Here is a 22,655-nt window from a genome sequence, read left to right as displayed (position 1 = left end):
GTCCAGAACTGCTCGGCCAGCCTTTGCCTAAGTTGCACAGTTTTATGTTGTCGCCCAAATCATCTCCATGAAGCCTTAGTTACTTCATACATAATCGTCATTCAACCAGCGGCCTTAGTTGTTAAACCGATACAATGTCAAGCAGCATGCTGCATTTCTACATTTCTACACCATCGTCATTTCTACACTACCATGCAAAATGTTATATTTATATTTATCATTACTATATGTAATATTATATTTATACTTATCGTTTATGTTATACAATTAACGACGTCATGTTCATTGTGTCATAATTATAATTGCTATTTTTGATATTATTACTATTATTACTGTTCTAGCAGGATGGTTATATTTTGTCAGCAATTTTAATTTATTTTTCTGTTTATTTTCCATTACGTTTATTTGCCACTTCGTCATTCATCGGCATCCTGTTGGAGCACCTTGGTTACTGCGTAGCATGTCTTATTATATCAATGATTGTCTGGGTCTTATCTTGCACTAAAATTATTCATTATCAGTAATTTGTCATATATCACTTCGTCTAGTGGGACATAAAGAAAAAAAAAGCTCATTTTTTCATGATCTGACAGCATCCTATTTCTATCATATTCGTTGGGTACATTGACATCAAACGTCCTTTTGTACAGGTGGATTTGCACGAGGCGAACAAGAAACTCCAAGCTGGCGCAGCGAAAGCTGGCGCCGACTTTAGTCAGGATCGTAAACATTTGGATGAACAGAAGAGGCAGATAGATGAACAACGGAAACAACTAGAAGACCGTATCAAAGCCATAGATCAGAAGAGTAGAAGCGTAGAAGAAAAAGAGAAGGCACTCCAAAACCTTGACCAAGATCTCAAAAAGCGTAAAGCAAAAATGGACCAATTGGAGCAACAATTGCAAAGGGTGAGTCAACTTTTCCCCAAGATCGCTGCATGATCAGATTTACGAACAATCCTTCTATGTACGGCATTGCTTTTATAGAGTGGTGGGTCTCCTGATAAACGGGTTGCAGAACTGCAAAAGATTCTTGAAAAAACTGAAAAAGATTTGGAAAAAGCTAAGGAGGACTCTGGGCGCAGTGCCACTGAGATGGAAAGGCTGTTACAGCTTGTTCAGATGTCCCAAGAGGAACAAAATTCAAAGGAGAAGCAAATCAGGGATCTACAAGAGTAAGCCATAAACAATCAGAATGTATCACATAATGAAAAACCAGTATAAAACATGGATCATTTTTATTTCAGAGCACTAAGAGTCGCACAAGCAAAAGCAAAACAAGCCGCAAGTGCACAGCAACAAGAGGTCAGTGATTCTACTTACTATTATGTTACTATTTCATCAGATTCAGTGAACTCAATTTGCTATGATCATAAGAAATATTAATAATTATTGATAGTGCCAATTTCAATAGTAACTTATAAGAAGAAGAACTCTTATTAATACCATAATTAATATGCTGTTTTCTTGTATTTTCATGCAATCCTGGATAACATTTATACACTAAACTCATTACACACACAAACGTTGTTTTTATCTTGTTTTTCATTTTCACATGCAAATTCATTTGATGTATATTCTAAACTACCGAACCAACTCTTATGTACTGTTTTCTATCGAAATATTCTATCTGCTTTAATATTTTGGATGGCTCTAACTTGTAAAAATGAAACTTGCCAATTAATGCTATATTCCTCATTTCTTATAAAAAAAAAACTCGATCGTGATGAAATTACCAAACAATAGGCGGGACCTGCTGGTTTCCTAAAAAGTTTGTTCTAAAGTTGATTTTTGTTGGAGATGCCTTCTCCTTTCTATTTAGTACAATTTTCATAAACGATAACGACATTATAATCTTAATCAATAACATAAACTAAACGATAAAAATAATAAAATTAAAAAAATATATGAAGCAGATATTTTAAGAAAAGTTACGACCATTGTTAACATATTAATAATAATAATGATAATATCGGTATATATATATATATATATATAAAACATTTAAAGAAAACTGTTGATATGTCCTATAGAGATGTATACTACAATGGCACAAGTTTAAAGCCATCCAAAAAAATCTTCGTTATGTTGTCCATATATTTTATTTTCCGCTGTTGCTCTTTTATTTGTTGTTCGTGCGTTCCTTGCGAAACACGACATAGGTGCAAAGCATGAAGATTCGTGATAAGCTTGCTTCCAAGTCATCGTTAAATTATCCCAATAACGAAGAGTCAACTAACTGGAAGCTAGATATTGATGAGAAAAATGGCCGAATCATGGAATTGGAGCGTGAAGTGATGGAGTTAGAAAATTTTTTAAAGGATCACTCAGATACCAGCGGTATAAAAGAATTAAAACTTCAAATCGAACGTCGAAATAATCGTATCGAAGAATTAGAAGAAGCCATTACTGAGTTTGAAGATTTTCTAAAGCACAATCCCGACGTTAAAGATCTTCATGATTTGAAGCAGGAGATAAATAATAAAAACCACAGAATTCAAGAGCTCGAAAATCGCGTACATAAGAATGAAGACAAGGACCTACGAGTAAATAAGGCCAGAATAATGGAATTAGAAGAAATGGTTACACATTTGGAAGACTATGTCAAACAACATAACGTAGATGTTCTGAAACAAAAACTGAAAGATCGAGAAGACAGGATAGAACAATTGCAACTACTCATCAATTCTCTGGAAAAACAGCTTTTGTGTTCTGAAGAAATTAGTCGAGGTCAAAATATTCATGGAAAAGAATACGATGTGAGGGACAATCGAATAATGGAACTCAAAAGAGAAATATCTGAAAAGGATGAAAATGTTTCCAAAACAGAAGAAGATAATTTACAACTTCCAGAGACTGCTAAGTGTTACAAATGTGATAATTTAGTAGAAATGAAAAAGAAAATCTCAGAAATGGAACTCATAATTTCCACAAAGGACAACAACATCCAAGAGTATGAAGAGGAAATTGTTCAATGGCAAGATAAGCTCTCCCGGCTCCAAAAACAGATGGCTGAATTGGAAAGAGAACTTGGCGAATATGAAGCTGAAGATATAGGAGTACTAAAGGAGGAAATCAAAGTTAGGGATGAGAGGATTGGGCAGTTGGAAGATGAAATTGATTCTTTGGAACGAGCGTTTGGTGAGCAAATGGATTTGGAACAAATCGAAGAACTAGTCAATGTCGTTCGACAAAAAGAAGAAAATGAAAAACATCTAAATCAACTGATGAGCGCAAAACAAGACAAGATTGAAGAATTGAGCACAGCACTTCGAGAAAGTGTAATCATAGCCAGTGATGGGGAACGAAAATTGAAGCACGAGGAAATGCAAAAGCGAACATGCATGCAACGAGTATGTATTAACAGATATTAAATCTTTTTATCTATACATCCATACAATATGTTGGAACATTCGTTAAAGACAAACTTCAATTCTAGATTGAAAAACTGGAACAACGATTAGCATCTCTCCAAACATCTGTCGCTGTGAAATGTCCTACTTGTAAACCACTTTTATCAAAATTACAAAGATCCGAAAAAAAGCTTCACAATCTTACAGAGGAAAGGACGACGCAGTTGGAAGAATTGCACAATATGAAGTAAGCAATTCGTTTTATAAATAATGAAGACCATACAAAATTCATGCTGCTTAATAATTTTTGATAAAATTTTTGTTTGCCTTTTTGCTTCAGAAGAGAAGCCTTGGAAGCTGCAGTATCAGAAAAAGATGCACACTTAGCACTACTAGAATTATCCGGCATCAAAACAGAGAAACAAGCTGAACAGGCAGATAATTTGAGAGCGGATAGAACGAGATTGTTAGAAAAACTGAAGGAAGAGGTAAGCATGCTGAACTCTAAAGTGGATTATGAGCAATATAGTTAGTAATAAAAAATGGTCATATCGTGAAATAAAAGTAATAGACTTAGTAAGTACATGTAATCCCTGTCAGAATGAACGAAGTATAGCACTATCGATCGAGTCGTCCAGTCCGAACACAACGCCATTCTTGACAGACATTCTTGACCTATCGAACAGCGAGGATGATGAGCAATGTCAACAACACATTGCTCTGGGAGGCTTAAAGCAGAAAACAAATGGAAATACAAATGATCATAGGTAACTCAAAATAATGAAGTCCGTTAAATCCAAGTAATGGATAAATGTATAATAAACTGATGAAAAGTACCAAATCAATGCCGCTGTTTCAGAGTCGGAGTCGAGCAGGGAGCTCAGGCAATAACTACCCTTAAATGACATAGAACAGATAAGTACCACCTGCGTACTGTTTCTCTAACGTTCCTTTGATGTTGTCATGTGCACAGTTCTAGAACATCTAGCGTAGAACTTTTACCTCTATGTGTCATCATGCAACATTATTCATTAAACACCTGCATCTACATCTACATCTACATTCTTCACTTCATCAATCACATCAACTGTCAGCCATCTTCATCTTCATATCATCACGGACGGTCCGAGAAACTGACTATTATGAACGAGTTGAAGTAAAAATGTCGAATAAAATTAATACACAATTTATGACATAATATACTGAAAATCAAAGTACCTAATAAAGTACAGTGTTATTCTCATGCTAAGTGTTTTGCATTGCAAGAAAAAACAATATCCACGATAAAATCGTTTTAAAACATTGTGTAATTTTACGTTACTAAAAGACATTATTAAAGTTCTGACATAAAAGTCTGTAACATAAAGATATCCGTACCATAAAAAATGATTAGGAGACAACTGAAAAAATTCAAACTTTATGGGTAATAAGTGATATGCTTCTTTGCAAAACTATATCCAGTGTACTTCATTCCGTGGTACACTATTAATTAATTTTTATACGCTACCAAAAAAAGGACCTCAGGCAGGATAATAATACTTCGATCGTATGGATGGAATTATTATTATTCATTACGTCATATGCAGATCAGTATTGATTACTCAAACGAAGGATTCTTAAAAGCCTTCTATAATAACCTACATTAATCCATAATTCGGTCTAGTCATGAAACCAATATTATAGTGTGATGTCCCTGTTATAAAGGGTCGTGCTTTGCACCAGATGCACAAATTAGTTTATAATGCAGATAGTAGTTGATTGAATGTAAATTTTTGATTTATTGAACTGTAAAAAAAAAGATTACATCAAGCCAAATTATGTGCGCAACGTATAATAAATCCATTGTATTATATCCCATACATAGATCAATGAATAATACATTAATTTAAACAGATTAGTTTCTTCCCTCAAAACTATAAGATATATTCATAATCCTCATAGTTATTTGATGATATGTATTAAGACGGAATGATTCAGTACAGATGACTCTTCATATTTACAAATGAGCTCGGTGCTCGCTACATGTTACATTGATTTGTTTCATTTTCATTACTTCATTCGAATCAAAAATCTGTGAAGTAGGCAGGATCAAAAAGGCATGACTTGCTTCCACGATGAAAACTTAATTTTACAGTTATTTTTTAAAATCTCATAAGTTACTTGCTTAATTTTTTTCTTCTTATTTTTTTACTTTTTGTACAGATAACTCTAGAGCTTTTTGACATTGTAATATTGGTTTACAATCATTAACGATAATAGTATTTGATAATTTAACTACCACTGACATTGTTATTATTAGGAGTTGAGTAATTCGCCCAATAGAGTGAAATAAAATCTTCTATTTAAGCCGTCTGTTACCGGAAATCACCTGCAATCAGCGTGATACCAATCAGCTCATTCTTCTTCGTGTATACGCAGAATGAGAGAAAAAGTAAAACTAGTAATCAGTTGAATTGTATTTTTTGGATTTCTTGTCACGGGTCCAAAACTCCTTAGACGTTGAATACTACCATATATAATATGAACTCTAAATATGATATAAGCAATATTCTTTAATTCTTTTGGAGCACCGCAAAAAAGGATTAAATTAAAAAAAAAAAAAAAAAAAAAAAACATACTAAATAAAAAAGGGAATAAAGAAGAATTGAAATCGGACGAAGGTGCTGAATCGTTTTAAGATGACAATAATAACTGTTCGTACGCATCTGACACATGTCATAAATGCTCGGGTAATAAATATGAAGGAGTCTAGAAACAATTATAAAATATCGAGTGAAAACGAATAATAAATGGTCTAAGAGATTGACGATGATAAAAACATGAAGATGAGTTTTCCCAAGAAGGAAATAATTTAATGAGCTTCGTTATTTCTTCATACCGGTCGGACTTGGTTTATAAAATTGCAGTAAAACAGAGGAATTACCCGAAGCGCTACCTATTGTAAATAATTCTTCTGTCCTCAAATATTCTAACGTCTATGAAGAATCTTCTGAACCCTTATAACTACAAATTTGGAAGTCTATTCTATAAATATTTAGCTTAATATAGGCAATTATAATCAATAATGTTAATGAATATAAATTCTATGTAGTAAAGATTAGTCACAACATGAATTGAAACATCAAACCACATGAACGAGGATGCGTGCTGTATTAATTAATGATTCTCATGCACCGCAGGAAACATATTCGGTTTAATTATGCCATTTGGCAGATTGAAAAAAAAAATGCTATCAAACAAAACCCCATCAGAGGTCATAATTGAAATGTTATTAGCAGAAATAAATACAGTCTAAATCATGTTACACTCAAAATAGCTAAATAGTTAACCATTTACCAATCATTGAAAATTTGTTCCAGACTCACAACATAATTAGAGACAGTGGTTTCAAAATTTTTGTAATTGCAAAATAATAAAACGATGCGCATGCTGTATGATTAACTTCCATGTAACTTCATCTCTATCGCAGGAACAATATTCGACATCATTTTAATGTTGATATGTTGCATTATAGTTTTAATGATGTTGTGATCCGGATCAATATATTGAATTACAACAATCGTTCATGGCATATTTGCACTAACGAATTAAATCCAATTCTTCAGATTAACGTTTTTTCATTCGATCATAGTCCACAAGCACTTCAAAGCTAGACGAACACCTGTCCCTGAATTTATACGGAAACTCTACGCCTATTTGTTTTTAAATAATGAAGTTTAAAAGAGTTTTTCCTTACAAAATAGGAAGGAATATTCTGATAAATTTATTCTCGATATTTCCTATTCCATGCCACAAAATTTGTAGCAGTAAAGATATAAGTTTAATTAGTGGATTTGTTGAAATATATGTAATGATGTTATGGATGTTATCTAAGTTGCGACTATGCCATCGACCTAATTGTAAGTTACAGATTTATAAGAATTTATCGTATTATAATCTTGCCTTGATTGTCACGTCAGTATACAAATATAATATAGCTATAGCCAAAGACGAAAACCAGAAAATTAAAGAATTAACTTTTAAGCTATACGTGAAAAGCAAAGGATATTATAAAAATTATTAGTAAGACGTTGTATAAAATTTAGTCTATGTGCCATCATATCAAGCCTATATCATCATGTTACATCATATTTAAACAGTAATAAAAGTTATCATTAACTATATGCTAACGTATCTATAATCAATTAGGCATGACTGTCGATCATGTGTTCATTACTGTTTTGCCTTTTTGTGATTATTTGTTAGGAAGACAGAAAGATTGAACGAAATTAAACACAGAACTTTGATGCTACAAAACATGTTTGAAACTTTGAAGTACCCATTAATAGTCGGGCAAAATCTATTGCATTATCTGCTCGATAAGCAGCGATAGTTTGCGTCCGACTGACTAAAAATTCGCAATGAACTTACTAGCTGAATAAGTCAAGTCTTGGAATATATAAAATAAAAAATTATCTATCGCTTCACGTGGCAGAAAAAGTAATATGAAGAAAATCATTAATGGTCATACCAGTATAAGTGCATTGAATCTCTATCCCCTCCTCATTTGTTAACTTTGGATCACCTACATGCAGTTTGAAAACCGTTATTATTAATGCCAAGTGGCTAGAACTCGATCTACCTTGTTGACAGAATCATCGTAATTGTTTAACTACGAGTTGAATTTTTAATGTTTATCGTTCATATGAAATATTTAGCTTAAAACAGAGCTTTCAGTTCATTGCACCTTGTAAATTATTTCTGAAAAGTCTTCAATCCACGCGAGAAAGAAGAATTTTTGTGAACTAGCTATTGATTCTCTCCGCGTACTTGTTAAATATTGATCATTATCATTATTATTATTCTTATATTTCTTTTTTATATTCTTTGAATATATTGCATCTAAGTAAATTAAGTATTTTGAATAATTATCGTAAAACGCAATACAATTTTACTCATGTATATATCTGAAAAGTATTACCTATTATGATATTTAAGGAAATTAAATCTTTAAAAAAAATATGAAGCAAACAAGAATTGTTGCAACTGCCATGCTGTGTGCCATTAACGAGTCATGTTTATTGTAATTTGCATCTTCATCTACCCAAGTTGTATTCACTGTTGAACAAAAAATTATCTTCGATATCATCAATTCGTGTGTCCAACTATTCAGCGAGGAAGTGCGATCATTCCCAAAAATTCAAACGAAACATTTCCGCGAATATCGAATTTTAGAAACAAAATCTAGTTCCTGTTTTTTCACTCTATGCATTAATAGAATTGCATCACTTTAAAGAAAACTTGAAATGGTTATAACATAAATAATTTATGTATGAAATTCAGAAGAAAGAAAGACCGTGGATTTCTCTATAAATAACTCATTATCTTCTACAGTTTCATCATTGATACTCAGGCCCGTCAATTCATCTGAATATGTTTTTTAAATGTAACATTTTTGAATTTTTGCATCAACCCTACAGTATAGTAGCTATTGTACAAAACGGATCTACATATTAAAGTATTGATTCAAATACGTAATATACAGCCAATTTTAGCTGTGCAATTTTTCTTGCCGTTACAATTAAATTCACTCTATTTGCATCGATAATTTAAGCTTGCTTGATGACAAGTTAATACAAAAGAATAGTCGAGTGTGTCTTTTTGATTAAATGAGAAAATAATTCGAGTGTTTGGTCGGTACACTGAGAGCAATTCACGTGTTCTTCTTCAGCTTTTCTGCATTTTACATAATTCAAAGACCTTTGCAATGTTAATAAAAAATATGCAATGGCTCTACCAAACCTGATATACGTACTCATTGTATGAAATAATACCCCATCACGGTTACTAAATGCAGCAATTTACAGCTGTAGCGAGTCAGAAGATTTAATAGCAAATGTTATAGAATTATTCAATAGTTGAATCTGTTATTAAAAAGCAAAAGAAATTGCGATGATCATAGTTCCAAGCACAATGAAGTAGAGGGCCAGGCACAATAAATTTGGCCGCCACATTTATAGATCTATTAGCATTGGATAGTAAATAATAATAAACATATTGTCTGTTGTGGATGAGGTTTATTATAGTAATGAAAATCCTATTTCTCTGTGTACCTCTATATACATATACATTAACGGGCCAATGTAAACCAATAAACCATCATCTTACGAAAGGTTGATAAATCATGTTACCTGTTTACTTTTCGAATGATAATCAATAATCGATATTGATAAATAAAATTAATCCGGAAAATTCTATAAGCAAATATCACACAGAAGTCATATTCTCAATTGAATAGAATACATTAATTGAAAGAAAACAAATAATGTTTGCATATATAAGTGAAATAATTGCGTTGTAATAAATCTTTGGATATCAATTATATTACGAATGTGCCACATATTTGATTTGAGATTGCATGATTGATTGATTTTCGAATGAATTTAATGCGACATATCTTCTGGAGATGTTATTTTGAAACTTAACTGATAACGTAATTGTTATTTTTTGACAAAAACAAGATACACCTAATTCTTCTACCGCAAAATATTAACATAGTAAGCTCGTCGGTGGCAGAAGCACTTCATAGTTTAATATGCTGTTAATGAAATTAAACAAATATTAGTAAATAAACTTGAAAAGTGTAAACACGTAATGCGATATGTGGTTTGTAGCGTAAAATTGCGATATGTGGAGATGTAATTGTAAGTTTCAAACACTTTTGAGTGAGAAATAGACACATACTTTGCTGTAAGTAATAAAAAGAGTAACTATATGGAGAACTACTCGGGTGAAATTCTATTTATCCCTTGCATAGAGTTACACATTCAAATGTTCATAACTTTCTTTTATTTTACATATGTATATTCGCGTATAATGTGACATATTGAGAAGATTTATTCCTAAAAAGTTAACATTATGTCACAGAAACGGATATCTGATGCAAAATCAAAGCAATCTATCCTCAATCGACGTTCAAACTTCACAACGTCTTTGAAAGAACTTGGTTTGGATGACGATGAAAGTAAGTAATAATTTATAACGTAATTGTGAACTATGGTTGATTTTTCTATCTGTTGAATTACTGAGAGAACAACATTACTTGTACCCTTGGCATCATAACAAGTAGACACATTTGTGGGCATCAAAATACCAATTATAAAATAAGTTGTAAATCGACCAATTTGCAGATCATCCTGAGAAGGATAGAACATCCATGCAAAACAATTCATCTCATCAAAAATTGAAAGAAAAGAAACTTCGGTTGCTAACATCGACTAAAATAGAGAATCATACGAAAATATTTGCCTCGATGTGTCCTGACGAAATTTTAGATCACGTTGATGACTATCACACTAGAGAATACTACACTACATTAATGTTAGGTGACGTCTCCGGTACGTCATAAGATATTTATTTGACGGTACACCAAACTGAATTTGATTTCTGTGTTACTACGAAAATAAGCTATCGATCTGTGTCTTATAGGATTTACAGACCTCACGGAAAAATATACTAAAACTGGTCAAGGTGGTCCCTCTAAACTGACTGAAACCCTTAACAGCTATATTGGAGCAATGGTTCAGGAAATACTATCCCACAAGGGAGATGTTCTCAAATTTTCAGGAGATGCTTTCATCGTAATGTGGAAAGTACAAGAAGATACTGTAATGAGGGATATAGCTATAGAAGCCATGCAGACCGCGTGCATCATTCAAAAACATTTTGGTAGCTTTGATACAGACGTAGGTGTAGTTCTCAAAGGTCTGTTAACTTGTGATACATATTTAATGGTTTTAATAAAAGATCAAAATCTGATGGGTCCGAAAACCGTACGTGAAACATTACATTTATCGTCCACAGTTAAACTAGCAATAGCTTCTGGAAAAATATTCTTTACGTCAATCGGAGATCCGGAAACAATGTCCTATTATATGATCACAGGCAACCCCGTTTGGGAAGTTAAAGCAGCTGAAGGATTGTGTCGGTAAGAGGATGAATTTAATCCTCAACTTCGAATGCAATATTTAAAAATAATTTCAGCGGCGGGGATATAATTGTAGCACCAAGTAGCTGGCAATGGGCTAATCCAAATGACTATGTGCATGAATCATTACCTGATGGTATTCATACATTGCTTCTGGCCTCAACAGTTATGTGGGAACCGGATACCGAAAGATACGCTAAAATGGGTCTGTTTGCCTGCACTTTTTAATTATCCTCAGGCTTGATTAGTGCATCGTTACATAAAACTTTGATACTTGCAGATGTTGAATCAGAACATGATGTGAACACCTCAGATGAACAAAATATAACACTATTCAATAGTTGCACTACTGATAGAGTTCCTGAACCTGACGCAGCTGCGGTACTTATGAATTTAACGGGTGATACTCTGGAGGACTATCGGCGTTGGCAAGTGGATTATAGCTGTATGCGTAATTGATTATTTTTATGTAAGTTACTAGGAGTGATAATACAATTTCTACACATCACGCCATAGTAAGACCAAAAGTAAATAAAGTGGCAAAGGCTCATATGAAGAACGCCTTACGGTGCTATATGTTGAGACCGATAGTTCATTCGGTTGAAATGGATGAACCCATAGAGTACCTTACTGAGATGCGTCAGATCGTAATTCTGTTTATTAATGTGATAACGAACGTTAGCCAAAAAAAATTAATTCATCTGGTGGATACTGCATACAAAATCGTTTGCGGGTGAGTATAAAAATAAACGATCTATATGTATGTATGTTTTGCATTAAGAAAAGCACTGATAAATTATTTTCTCAACAGAGTTGTTGATAGTATGCAAGGTTGTGTCAATAAGACATCGCTCTTCGACAAAGATTTAATGTTCTTATGTATATTTGGCCTACGTGGTGACAAACATGAACTCGAATCTCAAATAGGATTGCGTTGCGCTGCTAAACTTCATGCGATATTATCTGCGCGAAAAAATATCAATTCTGTGGCAATTGGAGTCACAACTGGTATGACTTATTGCGGAGTAGTTGGGCATATACTGCGAAGGGAATATACCGTCATTGGTATGGCTGTTAATAAAGCAGCTAGACTTATGTGTGCCTATCCTAATAAGGTGGAAAGGACATGCCTGATACAATTATGCTGCCATTGCTCACGCTACTTTTACATTTTATTATTACAATTTCAGGTTGTTTGCGATCGGGATAGTTTCCTCAGGTCTCGTTTGGAAGCGAGGCATTTCATTTTACAAGAACCTAAATATTTGAAAGGTATAACGAACGTCGGACCAATTTACGAATTCTTAGAACAGACAGGGTAAATTGCTAATTATTGTTTGAAAGAAAAAATCAAAACGGAAGTGCACTGAGCAGTAATCGTAACGAATGCTATCAAATTTACAGACCAGGTAGACCAGATACAGCAATGAATGAGTATCCAATCTTAGGAAGAGAAGAGGAGCTGAACATTTTCATACAGATGTTAGTACGTGAGAAAAATTCTCGGGATATGCGCAGAAGTCGGACTAGAACAGAAACCCCTCAGAACGTTCTAGTGATAAGGTTCGAAATAATTGAAAAAAAAAAAAATGAACTCTGTGTAGCATAGTTATGTTTCGAAATTATGTGAGCTATTTGCCTTTCAGGGGTGAACCAAGATCTGGAAAAACTAGATTACTCGATGAAATGGTTCAGCATATACCATCCAAAGTACCATGCAATCGCATATCCCTAATTTATAGTGATTACAAGGTATTATTACTTGATTTAATCGTGTTATGCATTTGATCTTTTCGAGAATGCTCCATGAAATTAATTGATAACTTTTCAATTCACAGTCTCCTTACACACTGATCCATCTAATGCTGTCCATTCCCCTCGGTTTTACTGCATCTTCAACACCTAAGGAACGTGAACACAATATAATTACGCACATGGGAAAGATACATTTCCCGCATTTGCTCTGCTCACTTAATGAAGTATTCAACGTAAATTTTGATATCAGTCATAAGTATAACATCCTTCCCGAAAATGAAAAAAAAGAAATAATGCAGAAGCTTCTCAGCAAACTAATAGGTAATGCATTCAAATGCCAATGGGTCATCATAATCGATGATGCTGAGTACAGTGATCAGGAATCAGCTGCTCTATTGCCAACGATATTGAAAGAACATATGATATTCGTTGTTATGGCATTTGGACAGAAAATTTCATCCGAATTTGCAATACCTTATGAGGTCTTAAAAAGAGCCGAGGTATGACTACAGTGAGATATACAAAATTATAGAATTATAAACATGACTTCTGTTGATAAAAACCGCTCCATTCAGCATTCTAATTCCTAGGTCATCGATTTAGTTGGTTTAGATAAGTGGTACCACGCAGGACTTGCATGCCAAATTTTAGGAGTAAAGGCAATCTCAGCAGAACTAGAGAAGTGGGTTTAAGATAGCTAACAATAAGATCTTAAAAATTGAACCATAAATAATTACTACAATGTATATCACAGAGTCATTCAAGAAAAGAGTTCCGGTAATCCTGGATGGATAGTAAATTATTTGGTATGCCTTGTACAGTCCGGAGACTTAGTGACGAAAAAAGTGAATAAAAACCAATTACGTCATCTAGGACTGGTGTGTCCTCCTGATGATATGATACGAAGGTAATTTAGCAGCTAGTATTCATGTGGTTGAATTCATATAATTCTCTGAATCAGGCCAGCCTTAGAACATAAAAGAAAGTATGACAGCACCGCAGGGCATATTCGTACAGATGGATGGACCATGTATCAATCCTCATACCGGGTAAATTCTAGAATTTTGAAAATTATACGAAGAAATAGCTTTAAAATAATTATTTTGATTAGAAAAAATTTTGCATTGTTATCTACATCATAATGATAGGACAGCGTGGGAAACCTCTTCGTTGATAAAAAAGTAGGAGATATCTCAACTTCAGTAGAAGATATAGAGACCCTATCGAACATTACAATTTGCGTAACTTCACCTACTTTTGTCATCGAAGATAATGAGATCGAAATAAAAATGGATGGTTCGTATGAAATTGCACAAAGATTAATAAATCCTGATAAAGCTACAAAATAATAGAATTTGTTTTTCAGTTGTTATATTAAAAATGTTTGATTCGTTGTCTTCGCTCGACCAGCTACTTCTAAAATCAGCGGCAGTTCTTGGAGAAACATTTGATAGAAACATGCTCGAATGTCTGCTAGAAAGTACCAGCGAGAGAGAAATCGGATTAGGTAAACACCGGTGCGATGTTAATGAATTTTTCTAATTTTCGAAATTATTTTGCTTATAGCTGTTAAGAGACTGTTCGAAATGAAAATACTCGGCTGTGCCATGGGGGATTTTAAACGAAGTCCGGGCCCTGTGTTTTATATCAGAAAGTTTAGGGGCTTAAATAATGATATGGGAATCCGCTGTGCTTGCACTGGGATTGTTATTTCAGGTACAATTAGTTCACAGCCTAAGGATTTTAGATCCATAATATTTTTCACAATGAATATGTTTCTGTTTGAGACAATTTAGAAGCATGTGCCGACTTGCCCAATTACGCTTCTTGTGGTTTGATGCGTTTCAAGATATCAATGTTCAGAGATACTCTATACAGGTATTTAAAAATTGTTTCAAAAGAGTATAAAAAGATTATTATCATCTTTGCTGGAGTACCGGATATGAATCGAAGGAAGCTTTCGGCTTATAAAAAGTCAATTAAAATTATCAAAGATTACTCACCGAGAATCACAAAGTTGAAATTCATGACAAGGCTTTGAAGTATCTGCAACAGAAGACAAGACGTTGCGTCGCATGCGGCGGGGGTCACTTCGTCAAATTGTTAGGTGTGAGATATGATGAAGATCCACGTGAGAAAAAAAGTAGAAATGAAACTATCTACTATCTTCAACAACTTGCCGACTTTCCTGTTGAAAAGCATGTAGAAAATTTGGGTATGTTAATTCGTGTATACCAAGAGATGTTTTTATATACCAAATAACTACCATTATTTCTGTACAGATATGACAACAATGGCGTCTAAGAATTTATCTCGTACCGGTTGCCTCGGATTTTGGAGACCTGCTAATAAAAGCCCAACCCGGTCATTTTCGAACGTCGATTTTTCTGAGTGCCAATGCAATTTGATTTTAGCGACTATGTATACACAAGTTGTGGATCACTGTCAGAGTATAGGTACAGCTTTTTTAAGTAACCACTACATTTGTCAATCCCTGATTTTGATATACTTCTATGTATCGTTAGGGCGAAAAGATAAAATGTTGATTGCAATTTTGGAATTTGTTGAGGTTTCTCTCTCTTCTTGCAATATTCCGCAGGCAAGAAAGTTGCTTCATGATGGGGATGTCATTTTAGATCAAGTATAAACAATACTTGTATACTATTATTCACTCTCTATTTAATTGGCAATTTTTATTCAATTATTCATAATGCCAATACAGATGAAAGGCTTGGATGATGACGAGGCAATAACTCTGCCATTTTTGAAAGGTAGAATTCAAACTCTTCACGGAAGATGCTGCCTGGTTTCTGGCCAGATAAAGCAGGCCTTCGATTATTTGTATAAAGCAATAAGAAGCCTTGGATACAATTTTCCAACTTCAGTATTGGCAAACAAATTGAAAGCTAAGATGTATCTAGAATATCAAAAACTCATGTTCAATTGCCTGAGAAATTGCACTGTAGGTACTGCTGAAGGATATGCAGCTGATTTCAGCGATCAACTAGCTAATTGCTTGGCACAATTATTCGAACTATTTAAGGTGATGAAATAAATATCAATACGGTAATGGTAATTAAATAAAGTTGAAGCCCGTGACCAGGTATTGTTTTTGACGTGATCTAGGTGAATGGAATGTGGTATCATTGTCATTTAGCTGCAATATGGGGTCTAAATGCAGCACTCGAATCTGACCAAGATTTTTTTGCACTTTGTACTGCATATGCACACATGATTGTTTCAGCACATCGCTTTCATATCAAGTAATTTGATCGAATTAAAAAGTCTAATTCAGATAGTAGCAGTATTTTCAAAGTACATTTGGGATGTGAGTAAAAAAAAATATCTTGACTATTTGTAGAAGTATCATACCCGCATTGGAAAATCATGCAATAAACGTTTGCTGCCGGAAGGAAGATGCTGTTGAGTTGCAAGAGTTGAAAGCAGTAGCTGAATTATATTATGTGATATTTTGTTCACGTTGGATGAGAGGAAAAGTGGATATGGCACTAAAACTTGGTCTTACAACCACAAAAATATGCAATACCATTCGAGCAATGACATTGAAACTCACTTTGCTTCCAACATTATGTCACATACTACTTACTAAGTGTCAGTACAGTGATGTGGCCACATTGCTACATGAATTGGGTAATATTTTCGAATTATTTCTTTGGAATGCAATTCCGACAAAACTTTTGATATTTTTTGTGGCAGAATCAATAGCAAATGACGATGTGGACAGATCAGGTAAAACTTGGTACTATGCACTTTGTCTTGACTTTCAATTGGAATGTGGGCTCACTACTGTGGCATTTCGTAAATGCGAACAATATTATCAGGAAGTAGGAAGTGCAATAATGTCACTTCGTGATCCAGGGGCTGAAAATCGATATTTTACTAATATGTGGCTATGGTGAGAAATTAATTACAAAAGGTTTTTACCACATCTGCCAGTTGGATTTATTTCTATGCCGGTATAGGTGCATCAGAAATGATGATTGGGAGGCAGCGACTGTTTGGGGCAGTAAAATTCAAAAAATATCTGTCGATCCTGACGATCTCTCTGCTATTCCTTGTTTCACAGCATTGAGAAAGCTTGAGGGACTTCTCATAATGTACGGTTAGTGAGTTTTACAAATATTATATCACGCGATTGACTTGGAATCCTGTTTTCGATTTATATTTCTATCAATTCTTTTCTCTGATTATTTTAGTACATAGGCTAGATACTAAAAATGCAAAAGCCAATGCTATGACGCATACGGAAATCCGTGTACTAATGAAAGAGACACATAAGGCAGTCAAATCAAAGTGTATTGCATTACCGAGGTAATGGTACAGCTAGATCTCGAGCCATTATTTACGTCTGAAGTAAACTTTTTACAGGTACCTCCTGTTAAAAGCTTATTATAACATGATTCGGAATCGAACTCGTAATGGAATGAAGCTGTTGCAAAAATCGAAAAAGATCGGGTTGGCCCAGCAGAACAAATCCATTTTCCAGTGGATCACACACTGTTCACAGGTACCACACGTTATTTTGAGAAGGTTGGATAAGTTTTTCTTAATACGTTAACCCTTAACGATCACACTAGTACATATTCACTCACTCAAACCAACGGTGAAACTATTTAATAAATTTTCACCATGCGGGTTTCGAGACATTTGAACCTGACAGCGATCTCCAATACGAACCATACGCAGATCGTTCTCCCTCGATACAAAAAAAAAAAAATGACAACTGGACGGAAAAAACTAGATCTAATAGATCTAGAATTGGAAATCTTTAAAGATTTTATTCACAATCGTAAAGTCGACCGACACATTTACGAATGTGATCTTGAAATTAGTTAGCAAATTAATCGGTTTAGGTATGGACTAGTGCGATGAATGCGATTCAACGTGACTTTTGGAAAGAGCACTGCACCCTTGATAGTGCGTTAGATTGGCATGAAGTTGATATGAATACTTGCAAACCTGTCCCATACTCATTGCCGCTACCAAGGTATCCTCATTAGGATAAATCCAATTTTTAGTACTTCTCACTCAGAAACCGTAGACATAACGGTACTCTTTCAAGGAACGAAGGTATATTATTATCGAGTTATTATGACATAAGATTGAAATATTTAATGAATTTATTGTATGAGTTCTTAATTCTTAAATAGAAAGACTACTTAACTGTGATACTGACAATTCGAATATCATCATATGGCTTATCAGTTTTAGGGTTCGTTTTTACTTGACTAATGTTTTGAACAACTTCCATTCCTTTGATCACTCGACCAAAAACGGTGTGCTTGTTATCGAGCCATGGCTGAAAATTGAGTTTTCAAATTACTATCCCAGTTTTATGTAGATCAAAAAAAAAACTGCCTTGTCATGTTGTTTACTGAAAGTTTACAATAATTACCGTGGGTGTGAGTGTGATAAAAAACTGGCTTCCGTTTGAGTTTGGTCCAGCATTCGCCATGCTCAACGTGTATGGTCTATCATGTTTTAAGTGTGACCTGAATTCATCTTCAAATTCACCACCCCATATGCTTTCTCCACCAGTTCCTGTGCCCGTGGGGTCCCCAGTCTGTATCATGAACCCTTTAATAACTCTGTGAAATATATGACCATTGTAGTAACCATTCTTCGAATGCATACAAAAGTTTTCAACTGTTTTCGGAACGTCTTTGCCAAACAGACTAATATGTATATCGCCAAGAGCTGTGTGGAGAATAGCGACGTCATAAATTTTCTGCATATTAGTTGCTTCCGTGGATGAGATAATATCTTCTTTTGATGGTTTCTCATTGAAAACATCTCTGTCACACTCCTGACTCTTCGTGTCCTCTGGCTCGCGACGCGTAAACATGTAGAACCTATTCTTTTTATGCGCTGTACAAAATAGAGTTGGGTCTGGACGGTTCAATTCCATGGTTGGATTTTCTGAAGCTTCCATCTCGAACGTTACTGCAGCAGTCGTCTTCTTTGCCTTGCCCTAAGGAATAGTCAAAAATATCATTAGTCAAGTTACATCATGAAATACAACTATGATGTGAATCCGAATTTGCCAACCTGAAATAATGCGAGTTGCATAGGCCTGAAATTCTCAGGCTTTCCCATTATTGTAACACAACGATTTGTGAACAAATTTACTAATTTCACGCCAAGCATCGTACTGTACATGATCATATATCCGGATTCGTCAAATATTATATTTCCTAAGTTTGCCTCGGTCTTGTCTAACTCTCGTTCAACAGCCATCCTGAAGTGAGAACGCCCAATGAATACCCCAAAAAAAAAGGAATAAGTGAGTGGAACATGTAAATAAATTGCTCACAAACCTACGGCCAAATTCCATATTGGGTAATTGTTGGGTGGTTTGTTGAAGCTCGGTAAACCTTTGCAGGGTTTCATCAAAAACTCGGTACAGTTTCCCGGTTAGAAAATGAAACACTCTAACTTTCCGGTCCCCACTCAATGTAGCGAATTTTTTGCCATCAGGAGAAACTGTCAAACCGCAAGGGTACGTTTTATTTTTTGCAAATTCGAATAAGTCTGTATCCAATTTTGACTCAAACTTCACGCTCTTTGGAAATTTGTACTCCGTTTTTGGTCCAGTCCAGTATTCCAAGATCCCTGCTTTGTCAACAGATATGCACGCTTGAAAACCTGGATTGTACTGCAAAAGAATTCGTTAAATGTGTAGGTAAAAGCTATCTAAGAAAATTAATCCACTACTATCGAGTTGGCACATTTGGAAAAACACAATTCCAGTTCAAAGTGTTTAGTTTATCAGTCACAGAAAACATATTGATATCTTTACCCTCATCGCAACTACAGGCTTGGTGTGCAGCTTTTCAAAAACATGTAGAGGAATATTAGTGCCTTGTCCATCATAAATATAGATTTTGTTAGAATCCTGATCCGAAACTGCCAATGCAGGTATTGCATCGCCAGGAGAATATATCCATTCAGCACATGCTGGTACAAAGTCCAATCGCATCATGTTAATCATATCTGTGAATTGTCAATTATATTGAGGTAAAAATGTAGCTTTAGATTTTGTTGTAGTTTATGTATGTAAAGAAAAACTGACCAAAATTAACAACGTCAAAAACTTTAATGCTTTTATCTAAACTAACGGTGCACATAAGACTGCCATTGCAGCTTGCTGCCATGGACTGTATAGCCATCAAATGGGCTCGGAAGTGTTTAACAAACTCAATTAATTCTTCTTGCTTTTTCCAAAACTTTACATGTCCATCACAGCTTGCAGTGATCACAAAATTGGTTCTAGAAATTTCATTAGTAAATTATACAGATGCTGGAAACGAAGATACAATCGCATAAAACTCTCCATGGTAAATATACATGTTTTAGGGTTCATGTGCATATTAGTACTCACTTTGTTACTAGCACTTGAGTGATAACATCTCTATGCATATAGGATTTCTCATAACATTCGCAACTAGGTAAGTTATCGAGGTAGACTTGTTCGTACTCCAGAACTGGGAAGAATAATAATGAAATAAACCGTTGAATAAGATAGTGTTCCATTTAAGGTTAAGCATTCATTACCTCTGCGTTTTTTAGGTTGTGCCGCCTCCGATGGCAAAGGACCAACCCATTCATTATCCGAATCATCACTTTCACCATGTTCTCTTTTCGACATGGTTGAAAATACGGTTTATTCTGAATTTTATTGTATGGTAAATGAAAACTAATCAGCGCAGGTATACTTGTTTATTGACTAACGCTCACAACTCCTGCGTTTATACGGTGAGCTGCAATTTCATGCTGACGCCTGACGCAGATTTATAGCGTCAAATGTAGTCACGAGGTATTATTTCAACAAAAGCGCCATCAAGATTATAAATGGATAATCATCATCATCCATTCATTCTGATCATCTGTGATCAAATCACAGATTTATTCTCAATTTTTTCCTACTTATTTTCCATTTTTTCCAATTTTTTTCGGTTTTTAACCAATTTTTCAATTAGCTCTTCTCTCCAAGGCCCTGAAGACGCCTAATGGTATGCAACTAAAGTTGAGCCATCCCCAATTTATTCCTAATTTTTTTCGAATTTTTTCCGATTATTTTTCGATTTTTTTGAATATTTTTCAGTAGTGCCGGCCCTAGGTGGGTGCGGGTCTCTCAAATTGATCAACGGCCCTATTTTAGGCCCCGCCCCTTTTCTCTAAGCCCCGCCCATCGTAAGTACAGCTAGCGCCACGTGGCGGCATTTTCGTGAACTAAAAGTCCAAGTTTCTTGCCCCTTAACGTCAGGCCATGTGATGCGGGTCGGAGATGTATTGCGTTGACTGATGCAATCTTCAGTCCGACCCGCATTACATGGCCTGACGTCAAGGGGCAAGAAACTTGGACTTTTAGTTCACGAAAATTCCGCCACCTGGCGCTAGCTGTACTTACGATGGGCGGGGCTTAGAGAAAAGGGGCGGGGCCTAAAATAGGGCCGTTGATCAATTTGAGAGACCCGCACCCACCTAGGGCCGGCACTAATGAAAAATATTCAAAAAAATTGAAAAATAATCGGAAAAAATTCGAAAAAAATTAGGAATAAATTGGGGATGGCTCAACTTTAGTTGCATACCATTAGGCGTCTTCAGGGCCTTGGAGAGAAGAGCTAATTGAAAAATTGATTAAAAAACCGAAAAAAATTGGAAAAAATGGAAAATAAGTAGGAAAAAATTGAGAATAAATCTGTGATTTGATCACAGATGATCAGAATGAATGGATGATGATGATTATCCATTTATAATCTTGATGGCGCTTCTGTTGAAATAATACCTCATAGTTAATCCACTTAATCTCTGAGTAACTCGCTGTGAATTTGACTCTACCTAATATTAACGAGTTCTAAATCTTTATTATAATATAAGACTTATATCATAAGGTATCAGTTGTCATATCTATGCTGTTATGTTATTTTTGGTTTCCATTTGTATGATTTATATTCTACTTCGCCGGACTTGAAATGCTGAGCTGCTAGGAGTTCGCATGGGCTCTTGGTATAGAATGTAGAATATATAATTTATTACATTACAATTAAAGTATGTAGAATATATGATTCATTAAATATTCTACAATCTGTACTTCTGGCGTTCGTTCCACTTGGTAAAAAAGTCAAATCGAGCTGAGGACGCTACCTCATTTAAGCTGGTTTGGAAACGCGTCATTACAGGTGGTTCCAATTGTTGATACTATGGCCCCGAAAATTGGATGTTATTACAGAATTACTCATATTTATAATTATTCTTTACTTATAGCAATGCTTAAAGGTGTAATTGAACAATGTACATTCAAACTTCACAAAATTAAATTAATATTTAGGTTTGTTGATCGTAAAGCCGAAAGTCACCAATTGATCCATACAACTTTGACTCTTTCACAAGGATTGTTCCATAGGACAATACCCCCTATTGTTGTATCTAAAAGATCTCATCTCTAACATTGATTATCCATGAACGTAAATAATGTTATTAAGTATGTTTTAGAATATTTTTTTGTATCGTATAGTTACGCCGATAGTGTATACCGACGCTGATACAATTGGGAACATC

The 22,655-nt window shown here is 34.7% G+C and overlaps 3 protein-coding genes across 12 annotated transcripts in view; 2 read left to right on the top strand and 1 right to left on the bottom strand.

Annotated features, from left to right (window-relative positions):
* Window positions 1-10,113, top strand: part of LOC105684420 (trichohyalin) — a 52,527-nt gene extending 42,414 nt beyond the window's left edge. For 8 of the 10 annotated variants that reach the window (XM_048654232.1, XM_020851445.2, XM_048654233.1 and 5 more), the window contains 8 exons: window positions 651-908; window positions 987-1,174; window positions 1,247-1,304; window positions 2,162-3,352; window positions 3,439-3,599; window positions 3,693-3,840; window positions 3,953-4,119; window positions 4,212-10,113. In XM_048654232.1, the coding sequence (XP_048510189.1) occupies window positions 651-908; window positions 987-1,174; window positions 1,247-1,304; window positions 2,162-3,352; window positions 3,439-3,599; window positions 3,693-3,840; window positions 3,953-4,119; window positions 4,212-4,257 (2,217 nt within the window). In that variant the 3' untranslated portion in view covers window positions 4,258-10,113. Of the gene's footprint in view, window positions 1-650; window positions 909-986; window positions 1,175-1,246; window positions 1,305-1,745; window positions 3,353-3,438; window positions 3,600-3,692; window positions 3,841-3,952; window positions 4,120-4,211 lie in introns of those variants that run through there. The other 2 variants (XM_048654236.1, XM_012397735.3) reach the window with 1 other exon arrangement.
* A 101-nt stretch (window positions 10,114-10,214) lies between these two features.
* LOC105684382 (adenylate cyclase type 10-like) lies at window positions 10,215-18,241 on the top strand. Its single transcript, XM_048653765.1, has 29 exons — window positions 10,215-10,355; window positions 10,522-10,728; window positions 10,820-11,095; window positions 11,195-11,318; window positions 11,375-11,523; window positions 11,599-11,763; window positions 11,805-12,051; window positions 12,130-12,433; window positions 12,509-12,636; window positions 12,723-12,881; window positions 12,965-13,070; window positions 13,157-13,573; window positions 13,664-13,755; window positions 13,828-13,980; window positions 14,035-14,122; window positions 14,222-14,369; window positions 14,440-14,580; window positions 14,640-14,789; window positions 14,870-14,951; window positions 15,068-15,288; window positions 15,356-15,714; window positions 15,796-16,116; window positions 16,200-16,336; window positions 16,435-16,724; window positions 16,791-16,989; window positions 17,057-17,196; window positions 17,291-17,405; window positions 17,463-17,601; window positions 17,948-18,241. Exons 1-29 carry the CDS (start codon window positions 10,250-10,252, stop codon window positions 18,092-18,094), a joined length of 5,310 nt encoding a protein of 1,769 aa, XP_048509722.1. The 5' UTR covers window positions 10,215-10,249; the 3' UTR covers window positions 18,095-18,241.
* LOC105684397 (peptidylprolyl isomerase domain and WD repeat-containing protein 1) lies at window positions 18,197-20,926 on the bottom strand. The gene is made up of 8 exons (XM_012397707.3): window positions 20,649-20,926; window positions 20,476-20,578; window positions 20,167-20,363; window positions 19,894-20,087; window positions 19,412-19,749; window positions 19,143-19,332; window positions 18,490-19,065; window positions 18,197-18,393 (listed from the first exon to the last, which is right to left on the bottom strand). Exons 1-8 carry the CDS (start codon window positions 20,740-20,742, stop codon window positions 18,250-18,252), a joined length of 1,836 nt encoding a protein of 611 aa, XP_012253130.1. The 5' UTR covers window positions 20,743-20,926; the 3' UTR covers window positions 18,197-18,249.
* Between the last annotated feature and the right edge of the window lie 1,729 nt (window positions 20,927-22,655).

This window comes from Athalia rosae, chromosome 4, assembly GCF_917208135.1.
Source record: "Athalia rosae chromosome 4, iyAthRosa1.1, whole genome shotgun sequence".
In the NCBI taxonomy this organism is placed as follows: domain Eukaryota; kingdom Metazoa; phylum Arthropoda; class Insecta; order Hymenoptera; family Athaliidae; genus Athalia; species Athalia rosae.
This window is presented reverse-complemented; position numbering and strand designations above follow the sequence as displayed.